At 39.0% G+C, this 11953-nt stretch overlaps 1 protein-coding gene across 1 annotated transcript in view; it reads left to right on the forward strand.

Annotated features, from left to right (window-relative positions):
- GPR139 (G protein-coupled receptor 139) overlaps window positions 1-4222 on the forward strand; it is a 118854-nt gene extending 114632 nt beyond the window's left edge. The window contains exon 2 of the mRNA XM_075831356.1: window positions 1703-4222. Within this exon, the coding sequence (XP_075687471.1) occupies window positions 1703-2637 (935 nt within the window). The 3' untranslated portion in view covers window positions 2638-4222. The remainder of the gene's footprint in view (window positions 1-1702) is intronic.
- Window positions 4223-11953: the final 7731 nt, after the last annotated feature.

Here is an 11953-nt window from a genome sequence, read left to right on the forward strand (position 1 = left end):
GATATTTCACTCATATTTGAAACATAAAAAATATTTTTGTAATTTACTTTGCATCCATATATTACTGATTAATAAGAATATTATTTAGAGTAAAAAAGTGACTACAACCAATGCCTGGCGATTTACTATGTAATACATTCTAGTTGTATATACACCACAGTGCCGAAATCTAGAAGTTATTTATGAAAACTAGGGGAGAGGGATTTCCCACAGCAAGACATTTTTGCTTTGGAATTTGTTTTTTACTTGCATGCCAAAGGGAAGGATTGGCTTCATACTTGAAGACTATGCATTATCAGCATTATAGTCCAGTCACCCAAACTTGTGACACTGTTTCCAATGGCTGTCACTATTTTTCTGAGGAATTTGCATAAGCTCCAACTCCCCAATGCAAAATCTGTAACAGTGCCCCCACCTACCATGTGTTATTTATAATATTGGTGCCCTATGTTGCAGAGGGGCTTTTGGGCACACTTCAGGCACCAGAGACCTGGTGTGACTGCTACCTCTGCACCCCCTATATCTACACCACTAAATTTGCCAATCATCTAGTGTATATTTGGGGATGTTCTGAGAGGAAGAAGTGTCGATCAGAGGTAGTAGACAAAGTTTAGAAGGGAAGATGAATTGGTCATGATTTAATTTTTTAGCTAATTCCAATGGTTTCACCCAAGAGGAGCAGCAGATGATTTTTATGGCTGCTGGTCACTTTTTCCACATCCCTATGGCATTCACTTGCAAAGCAAGTTGAATGTTCATTATAATGAGGGTTGCAAAATTGTAAGACATAAAAATCTCCAAACTGGCAACTATTTAAATGTAACCTAGCCATTCATCTACAAGAAAATCCTCTTGTGGGTCCAAGCACAACAGAGGCCGTAGGGTCCAGCAATGGACAACCACATTTAAAGTAGTGACCACAGCACATCAATTTCTGATAAAGTTCTTCCAGTATAAATTGCAATTTTTTTTTATTTGCATTGAAATTATTCTTATTCATGAAAAACAAAGTATAGTACAACATTTACAGAATATTATTATAGTATTGTTTGTGCGGGACTTAATGACAGCAAGCGTGATCTCGCAAGATCACGCTGTAAGCTGTCATTTACAGCGCGATCTCGCGAGATCATGCTTGTTGTCATTAAGTCCCACACAAACGTTACCAAAGTGTCGGGATTGTGAATAGACATCGCATCCTGGCTGGAAGTGATGTCTGTTCACTCTCAAGACACTTCAGTAACGTTAATGTGTGAGTTTGTGACTGCACATCATGATCTAGCAAGATCCCTATGTGCTGTGTAAATGAATGGAGAGAAGTGTACGACGCTGATTGGTCAGCTTCATAGACTTTTCTTTACAATGCCCACTTGGTCAAAGAGTAAAAACACGCCCAGTTGGGCATTAAGAAAGTCATTAGCATAAATATAAAATAGGTCATAACTCCATCAAAATTCATTGTTTTTCTAAATGAAAAACCCTTATCTACATTACTGCGCCGATCACATTATGTAGAAGATAGGGCACTTATAATGTGGTGACAGAGCCTCTTTAAGATATATCAGGACTCAGGTTTGGTCGACCATATCATATGGACATGACTACCATTGAATCCTACAGGTCTAAATTGTGTAGGTTGAATATGTTAAATTTCTGTATTACCTAAAGAAAACATTCAACTTCTCCCATTCTGTCTCCACAGCAAACATTCTGACGGTGATCATCTTGTCTCAGCTTGTAGCCAGAAGACAGAAGTCATCTTACAACTATCTCTTAGCCTTGGCTGCAGCAGACATCATGGTACTATTCTTCATTGTGTTTGTGGACTTCCTTTTAGAGGACTTTATTCTTAACAAGCAGATGCCTCAAATACTGAACAAGGTGATTGAAGTCCTGGAGTTTTCTTCCATACATACATCCATTTGGATTACAGTCCCATTAACCATTGATAGATATATAGCAGTTTGCCACCCTCTGACATATCACACTGTTTCTTTCCCAGCTCGTACAAGGAAAGTCATTGTAAGCGTATATATCACTTGCTTTTTGACTAGCATCCCATACTATTGGTGGCCCAACATATGGACCGAGGATTACACAAGCACGTCTCTACATCACATCCTTATCTGGATACATTGTTTTACAGTTTACTTGGTTCCATGTTCCATTTTCTTTATTCTAAATTCCATCATTGTCTACAAGCTTCGTAGGAAAAGCAATTTTCGACTTCGAGGATATTCCACGGGAAAAACCACTGCTATTTTGTTTACAATAACATCCATCTTTGCCATCCTTTGGGCTCCACGAATAATTATGATACTTTACCATCTCTATGTATCTCCTATAGACAATAGTTGGCTGGTGCACATAATAACAGACATTGCCAACATGTTAGCGCTCCTAAATACTGCAATTAATTTCTTCCTCTATTGCTTTATAAGTAAAAGGTTTCGCACAATGGCTGCCGGGACACTCAAGGCATTTTTCAAGTGCCAGAAACAACCAGTTCAGTTTTATACAAATTATAACTTCTCTATAACCAGTAGCCCTTGGATTTCCCCTGCCAATTCTCACTGTATTAAAATGTTTGTTTATCAGTACGACAAGAATGGTAAACCGGTGAAAATCTCGCCATGATGCACTGGTGTGATTGGTGGATTGAGAATACAGCTGATTGAAAAGGCTTGTTATAATTGTTTTTTTGCACTCAAGTGTGTAGGCGCTTTCCAAAGGCCATATCATTTGACGTCACTGGTGACGGAGACCAGGGGACCCATGACTGAAGTGATCTTGAGATCCAGGTCGAGGCGAAGGACACTAAGTCGAATGTATGTTCAAGCCCAATATGACTCCAGTAGATATGTGGCAGAAGTTTGATGGCTTTACTTTACCTGCTGAATTATTTAGATATATGCCCTTTACATGCAGTAGTGCAATACAACGTTCTTGAAACATCTTGTAATGACACTTAATGGTGCTTAGTTTAACCAATTAACCGGTAGAGTTTACTGTAATTTATTTTCTCTCACCAGGTGAATATTTGGGATTCGAAGTATTAGTTGACTATGTGATCTTGCATTACAAGATATTACACTCATATAGCAACTAGAACATACACTGTACACCCACTGGTGTGTTTGTATAGAATAATTTAGGTTCAAAGTATATTGATTTTTGTAGCTTTTTGATGGTATGTCAGATGTAACAGTGTGTTTTGTGTATGCCTTGACCTGCTACTTATGCTGTACAATACGTAATGTAAGCTATGTGTGCATACAACCTGCAGAACATATTCAGCAGTGCAATCATCTGTACATTTTATCGACTTGAATTATTCATGAAGGTATTATTTAAAACGGGGGGAAAAAAAGGACATTTACTTCAATGTAATCCATTAATGTTGCCGCACTTTTCATTACTTCCTCTGGTGCATACACAGTACAATTTCCACTGGTTGTTAAACATGCCTTGGTAAGGTCAAAATCAATCTCTTTCTCCTTAGTAGTGATTGCAAAAATACAAGCACAATGAGCAAAGACTACATTTTCCACTGAGAACAATCTGCAATATCTTTCTCTTAGGTGTATGTGTCATGATAATTTTATTTTTACTTTTTTATTATTAGTAAGTTAGATTATAGGGGCTGACTATAACATTAGCCCTTAAAGTTGAATTTGGAAATTTTTCTTTGAAAATATGTGCACATTGCATTTATTTCAAATATGCATTTGAAAAATGTTATTCTTTTTTTATTCTTATTTATGGACATTGATTAATGCTTTTATTTGGGGTCCATGATATTTACCTATAGTAGTTTTGTTAAAACAGTCTCTCCCCGGGGTAAAAAAAAGTATAGACATACTCTGGGGCAGTATTTCCCCATTAGGATATTGTGGAGCCCTGATGTTTCTTGGGATCAGGTTTAGGCTCCTCAAAAAACATCATCTGTAAGAGCTTGTCACATTTACAATAGAAATCTGGTAGTTTATTCCCTTATGGCAAAATGGTTCGGAAGTGCTTCAAGCTTTACTGTATCGATAAACTATAGGCCTTATCATATACCACAGGCCCTACCTTATGTGCAATCTATAGGCCTTACATTACTGTATGGTCATATTTTCTTTATAATTAAATTTTACATTTTCATTATTGAATTGAACTCTTTTTCACTTTTTTTGTGCAACACCTGTAATGCAGCACAATTCACTCATTTAGTATTTATGGAAGCCATTTTTTTATGGAATATAATATCCCTATTCCAATATAAATGTCATTTTGTATATTCTTCATCTTTTTTTACAGCTTTAGTTGTGTGTGTTTCCACTTTAAGGAGCATAACAGCTTTGTATGTGTCAATGGTTTTTCTTTATAGCTTTAGTACATTATATGTGCTGTAAACCAAAATAGTGAAACGCACTTTGAAAACTATAATTACAAAAGACACTAGTATTGTATTTGTCATGGGTGTAAAATAATTTTAAAAATACTTAAAGTGATTGTCCAGTTGTGAGCTTGAATAAGATATGTAAGTCAGTACCTATAGGTAATGCTTACCTGCTATTTATGTTGCTTAGTGTTTGCTGCTTAGCTGCTTTTTAGCTCACCTCTATTAAAGCAGAGCTGTGATCTGTGAATACAGTTTAGCTACAGTGCCTACAGGGAGTTTGAAGTAGTCTGAGACACACCTCCTGTCTTCTCAGACTGCTGCCCTCTACCTTCCTTTGCAGCTCTGATTGTCTGCTGTGTATAAAACACAAGTCCATCCCTAGCTCTGCAGTTCATGAAGGGCTTTATTTCCATTACCACAAGGGCTAATTGATGATAAAGTACAGACCACTAAACCACCAATGAGACAACAATATAATCATGGTACTGCCATACATATACCGAGGGGAATGAGCCATTGTTAGCGGGAGCCTGGAAAGTCGCTTTTTCAATTCTGTCACCATTAGACAACAGAGGCAGTCCTGTTGTAACCGGTATGTACTGCCATCATCTAGGCATGTACTGATCCAGCCTATACAATGGCTGCTACCAATGACTCTCTTGTAACAGGATCAGTGCCACAGGATTGGAGGACGGCTGATGTTGTACCAATATTTAAGAAGGGTAAAAAGGTGGAACCGAGTAACTACCGTCCAGTAAGTTTGACATCTGTGGTATGTAAAGTATTTGAGGGTATTCTAAGAGATAAACTACAAAAGTATATAGCAGAGAATAGTCTAATTACTGATAACCAGCATGGATTCATGAAAAACAGGTCATGCCTAACCAATAGACTCGGTTTCCATGAGGCGGTAAGTGCAAATCTGGATGTTGGTCATGCGGCTGATGTGATTTATTTGGATTTTGGAAAAGCTATTGATACTGTTCCACACAACAGTCTTGTTCTGAAGCTACGGACACAGGGACTGGGGGAACATATATGCAAGTGGGTAAAGAATTGGTTAAGGGACAGAAAACAAAGTGTTGTTATAAATGGAACTTACGCAAAATGGGTTGAAGGCAGCAGCGGGTTACCACAAGGATCGGTGTTAGGCCCAATTCTTTTTAATCTCTTTATTAATGACCTTGTGGATGGGATTGATAGCAAGGTGACAGTTTGTACTGACTATACAAAACTTTGTAGGATACTTAAAACTCAGCTTGACTTTAAAATATTACAGAAATACCTAGATAAGCTGGCAGCATGGGCAAAAACATGGCAGGTGAAATTTAATGTTAATAAATGTAAAGTACTGCACTTAGGACGCAATAATAGCATTAATTCATATACATTAAATGGAATAAAACTGGGGATAATTAAACAAGAGCAGGACCTGGGTATTCTGGTAAAAAATAAGCTAAGCATCAGCACTCAATGTCAGGCAGCAGCTGCAAAAGCAAATAGGCTTTTGGGGTGTATAAAAAGGAGAAATAAAAACCCGGTATTTAAATGTAATATTACCACTCTATAAATCCCTTGTAAGGCCACATCTAGAATATGGAATTCAGTTTTGGGCTCCACATTGTAAAAAGGACATAGGAGAACTGGAGAGGGTTCAAAGGCGGGCAACGAGATTATTAAATGGGCTTGTTCATCTTGGAAAAAAGATGTCTTAGAGGGGATCTTATTAATATATGTATAAGTATACGTGTGGTCAATACAGAGAACTAGCACATGATCTGTTCCATCCAAGGACTCTACACAGGACCAGGGAACACCCATTGCGTGTGGAAGAAAGACGTTTCAGACATCAATATAGAAAAGGGTTTTTTACAGTTAGAGTGGTCCAGCTATGGAATGTCCTACCCCAATAGATAGTGATGGCAGATACTATGTCAGCATTTAAAAAAAGGCTAGATACCTATTTATTTACGAATGGCATTAAGGGTTATAATTAAGCAATGAATGATGGGTAATTTAGTGAGAAAGGTTTAACCTGATGGACCTGTGTCTTTTTTCAACCTCTGTAACTATGTAACTAATGAGCATAGGTACAATGAAAGTGCATTTACATGATCTATGTGAGCTGTGGAATTTTCAGAGTGGCATTGGAATACTGGCAATAATACATTGTGCAAAAATATACACACCCAGAATGTCATTTGTGACATTTCATCAACAGATAACATCCAAATGTCACCGTTAGCAGCAAAGAACTCCATGTAACATTTCCACCATGAGTGTGACCGGACCATCGCACCCATAATATTCCCTTGTTTACTGATGGAATATAAGCTATTAGACAATTTTTTGGGCTGTATTTATATATTGGGAATGTGAATGTTAAGATATCTAGATGTAAATACTTATTACATTCAGTGCAATATATCTCTGTACTGCTGACGATTTTTGTAAACAATATAACCTAGTAATTATAAATGATGTATCTATACTTTTATTTGACGCTGTATAAAATAGGAATGTAATAAATTAATATATGATGTGCAATTTTATTAAGATGGAATGCAATCTTATAAAACCTTGTTAAGTCTCTTTCGTTCTTCTTACGGATTTCATAGATACCATTTTTGTATTGAATATATTTAAGTGTTTTTAACTGATGTTTTGGGGTTTTTGTTCAACAATTCTAGCTGGAAGAATTTTTCTTTAGGAACACTTTTATTGATTTCAGGGAATGTAGGGCTTAATATGTTGCCTGTTTACAATTGTGTAAGCTTAGTAGTATGTCTGGAATTACAATTAAAATCTACTTTTCTAATAGACATGTAGTAATGGTTGTCTTTACTTATAATTCTCAGGTGTTATTATTTAAAATCCCAAAAATTGGATTATTAGTAAATCATTTTGAGAGTGTATCTCACTTTGGAGAACATAGTATGTCTGTGCATTACATGAACAACCCACTGATTTTAATGAGAAATGTGTAATACCTTATGTTTCCTCTGGTGGTGCTGTAGGAAATTTAAACACTTGCTGCCAGATTTCCCCACAGAGATGATTACTGGGGTTCCTAAAAGTGGGTCTCTCTTTGATATTGGCCACAGAGGTCAGAACAAAAAGCTATACTCTAGAAAAGTAAAACTAAATAAATTATATTTTCCATCCTGCTTTAAAACTCAAAGTTTTACTCTTATTACAACATGCAAGATAGAGGGTTAGAAGGACATTTTTCACCTATTCACAGGATACTGTAGGTGATAACTGTCTGATTACTCGGGCCCATTGCTGGGACTTCCACTGATCACTAGAACAGGGGTCCCTAGCCCCCTTTCTCCAAACTGAATGACCTCAGTGAGGGGGATTTTGAATAGTGTTAGTCACGCATGCCCCCTGCTGATCCATTCAATGTCTATAATGCTGACAGATGATGCAATTTAAAAAAATTGGTCGCAAAAGTATACATTTAAAATAATCCTGGGGTGCATGAGGTGCAAAAGTTCATATATAATATAATGACTTTTTTGTTAATGTAAACTAAACAAGTAACATATTAGGTATGTACTGTATATCTCATTGAAATGTTGTCACATGCCTGTCATTTATTAGATTACATTGCCTGCTACTGCTGCCCTTTATTGCATAGGTCAATATTGCTATGTCAACCTAGTTTTTGGCAGAAATACATATATGTATATATATATATATATATATATATATATATATATATATATATATATGTATATATATATATATATATATATATATATATATATATATATATATATATGATAGATAGATAGATAGATAGATAGATAGATAGATAGATAGATAGATAGATAGATAGATAGATAGATAGATAGATAGATAGATAGATAGATAATATATATAATTTTGATTAAACCTTCTCTTTTCCCATAGAAAACAAAAGAATCTGACCTTTGCTGCTCCAGTGGTGTCAGAGCTATGGCGGGGGTCCAGATGTAAGCACGAGTAATCGGTAAGGTCCAAATTTGATAAAATAACAACAGTTCTTATTGCTAGGCCAGTGGTCTCCACAAACGGCCACAAGTGGGTGCAAAAAACTTGTCAGCAGAGAGGCACAGTCTCTTTAAAAAGTTACACAGCGGCAATGCGGGCAATGGTGGCTCACCACTTGACTTGCCAACAGAGCTTTAACTCCCCCCTGATACATGGGTAACGCCTTCTTTGTCTCAGGGTCTTTTTCTCTCTGGCCATTCCTTTTCCTTGAATTGAGACTCTGGCAACTTCTACCCACTGAAAAGCAATCTCTCATGGGGAGACTCTTTGGCAACTCGACTCGTCTATCAATTCTCTCTGCTTCCACGGAGTCCCTTGGCATCTCCAACTGCTATAACTACTACAGCTTCTCCTGCCCGCCCACTTAACCCCAATTCACAGGAAAAATTTATTTTCAACATATTAGCCCCGTCCCGTGTGAGACATACAGCATTTTACTGTTTGCAACCTCACTATGAAACTTAATTCAGCTGTTGGTGCAGAAAGTACTGGCAAATGGCACCTGGGTCATTTCTCCTGGGGCGACTTGAATACCAAAACAACACATCAGAGATTACACATCAGGCAATGTGAGTGTAACGTCCGTGGTCGCTGACCATGAACTCCTTCCATCCAGTCGACGCCCTTCTCTCAAGAGATGTCTGCACATACGGCCGTCCTGCTCCACAGTGACCACCAGGGTGCGCTCACGAGCTCAGTCCAGACTTAAGAAGCCAGAGCGCAGACCCTTTAGGCCTCGTGCACACTTCCATCACTGTTTTCACGGCCGTTTTTGACGGATCCGTGTGCCCCTTTTAGCGGCCGTGTGATTTCCGTGTGCACTCCTGTGTGCCCTCCGTGTTTCAGTTTCCGAGCGCCGAGCATGGTACTGTCCAGGGTGCTGAAAGAGCATGGTTGTTCAGCGCTACTGACTGTACAGGGTGCTGAAAGAGTTAATGGGCTGCACTGATCAGCGGTAACTCTTTCAGCACCCTGGACAGTGACTAGCGCTGAAGAACCATGCTCTTTCAGCACCCTGGACAGTACCATGCTCGACGCTAGGAAAATAAAATTTTAATAAAATAAAAAAATCATTTCATACTTACCCAGAACTCCCTGCATTTTCCTCCAGTCCGGCCTGACGTTTTATCCCATGTCACTGCTACAGCCAATCACAGGCTGCAGTGGCGGTCACGCCGGACTGGATGACGTCAGAAGGCCGGCCTCCAGGGATGACGCTTCATCACACGTGACCGCCTCTGCAGCCAATCACAGGCTGCAGTGGCCACATGGACTGCCGCGTCATACAGAAAGGTCGAACTGGAGGAAGAAGAGGGACTCGTCACCAAGTCAACGACCGGGGTACGTATGAACTACTTTTTATTTTATTTTTTATCAGCAGCCTCTTCTCTCTAGCAGTGATGGATAGAGAAAAGTGGCTGCCGATTAGTGTAATATATCTGTAATGTACTTCTGCCCGCCCTAGCAACGGGCCGGTCACACACGGACGGCACACGGATGTCTTCCGTGTGCCTTCAGTTTTTTTGACGGCCCCATTGACTTGCATGGGCCTCACGGTCACGGAATCTCGGACCAAAGTAGGACATGCTCTACTTTTGTCGGAACGGAGCAACGGGACCGTCAAAAAACTGAAGTGTGCATGGGCCCATTGAAATGAATGGGCCAGGGTGCTAGCCGTCAGAAAAATGGCTAGCACCCTGAAGAAAAAGTGTGCACTAGGCCTCATATTTTTTCACATTTTATTATGTTGAGGCCTCTAAAAAAATCAAGTTTTTCCCATCATTCTGCACTCAATACCCCATAATGACAAAGTGAAAGCAGAATTTAAAAAAAAAATTCAAATTTATTAAAAATTAAAAACTCACATTTCACATGGACTTAAGTATTCAGACCCTTTCCTATGACACTTGAAATTAAGCTCTGGGGGCCTCCCATTTCTCTATATCATCTTTGAAATGTTTCTAAACCTTGATTGGAGTCCACCTGTGGTACATTCATTTGATTGGACATGATTTGAAAAGACACACCCCTGTCTATATAAGGTCTCACAGCTGACAATGCATATCAATGCCCGATGCCTGTAACGCTCAGAGAGGATTATGTTGAAGCACAGATCTGGAGAAGGGTACAAAAAAAATTCTGCTGCACTGAAAGTTCCCAAGACCACAGCGGCTCCATAATTCCTAATTGGAAGCAGATCGGAACAACCAGGAATCTTCTTTGAGCTGGCCATCCCATCAAACCAAGTAACCGGGGAAGAAGGGCCTGGCTAAGCTTCAAAGATTCTATGTGCAGATGGGAGAAACATTCAGAAGTTCAACCATCACTGCAACACTCCACCAATCTGGGCTTTATGGCAGAGTGGCCAGAAAGAAGCCTCTCCTCAGTAAAAGACACATGAAAAGCCGATCTGGAGTTTGCAAAAAAGCACCTAAAGGACTCTCAGACTGTGGGAAACAAGATTCTGTGGTCTGATGGAATCACCTGGCCAATACAATCCCTACAGTGTTGCATAGTGGTGGCAGCATCATGCTGTGGGGGTGTTTTTCAGCAGCTAAAAAAATCTGGGGTTTTATGTGCAGAATGATGGGGAAAACTTGAGTTTTTTTTATTTTAGCACAAGGCCTCAACATAACAAAATGTGAAAAAAAAATCAAAGGGTCTGAGGACTTTCCAAATGCATTGTAGTTCTGGCTTTGACGAGCCATGTGTTTTCTGTACTTAAGGATTAGTTAATGGATTGCACTACCCTTGTGGCCAATCACAGTAATTCCTGCCCTATATTAACCTATAGAATAGTAATTCCTGTGCCTGATTATTTTGGTTTGTCAATGATCTAGCTGCCCTGTGCGTATTTACTATTACTCTACGTGAGATCGGAACCCTGCAAAACGTCTGACCACGGCTGATCTCTCTACTTATGTAATGCATTACATCTTACTATAATTGAGAACTGTGTAGTTTGCCCCTCCTGTTGGATTCCATATCTGAGAACCAGCATCGTTACGCTACCATTCAGTTGAATGACCAGTATATAATAGTACATTTCTTTTGAAGCAGCTTCCTCCAGCGATATAAGCCGTTTGCATGCGGTTTTAGAAGTTGGACCCGCAGTGACAAGCATGATCCAGCAGTCATACTCCATTAGTCCCCTACATCTTTTTAACCTACAAAAGTACACTAAGTGGCCACTTTATTAAAGAAAGCCAATCTAGTAGCGCTTTGGACCTTCTTTGGCCTTCAGAACCACAGAAATTCGTCATGGAATGAATTCCACTTGGTGTTGATATCTTTCTGAAGGAATATTGGCCCATGCCGACAGGATAACTTCTCGTAGTTGACGCTATAGTGTCTTATTGCCAAAGGGAATACAGCTGCCATGAAGGGATAAACATGTTCGGCCGCAATGCTTAGTAAACCCTAATGTTTAACTGTCCATCCACAGGTATCAAAGTACTCAGGGTGTGCCAAAAAAACATTAGTTACACCAGTACTCCACCTCCCCTATTAACACCTGACAGGAAGGAT

The sequence above is a fragment of the Rhinoderma darwinii genome, chromosome 6 (genome assembly GCF_050947455.1).
Source record: "Rhinoderma darwinii isolate aRhiDar2 chromosome 6, aRhiDar2.hap1, whole genome shotgun sequence".
In the NCBI taxonomy this organism is placed as follows: domain Eukaryota; kingdom Metazoa; phylum Chordata; class Amphibia; order Anura; family Rhinodermatidae; genus Rhinoderma; species Rhinoderma darwinii.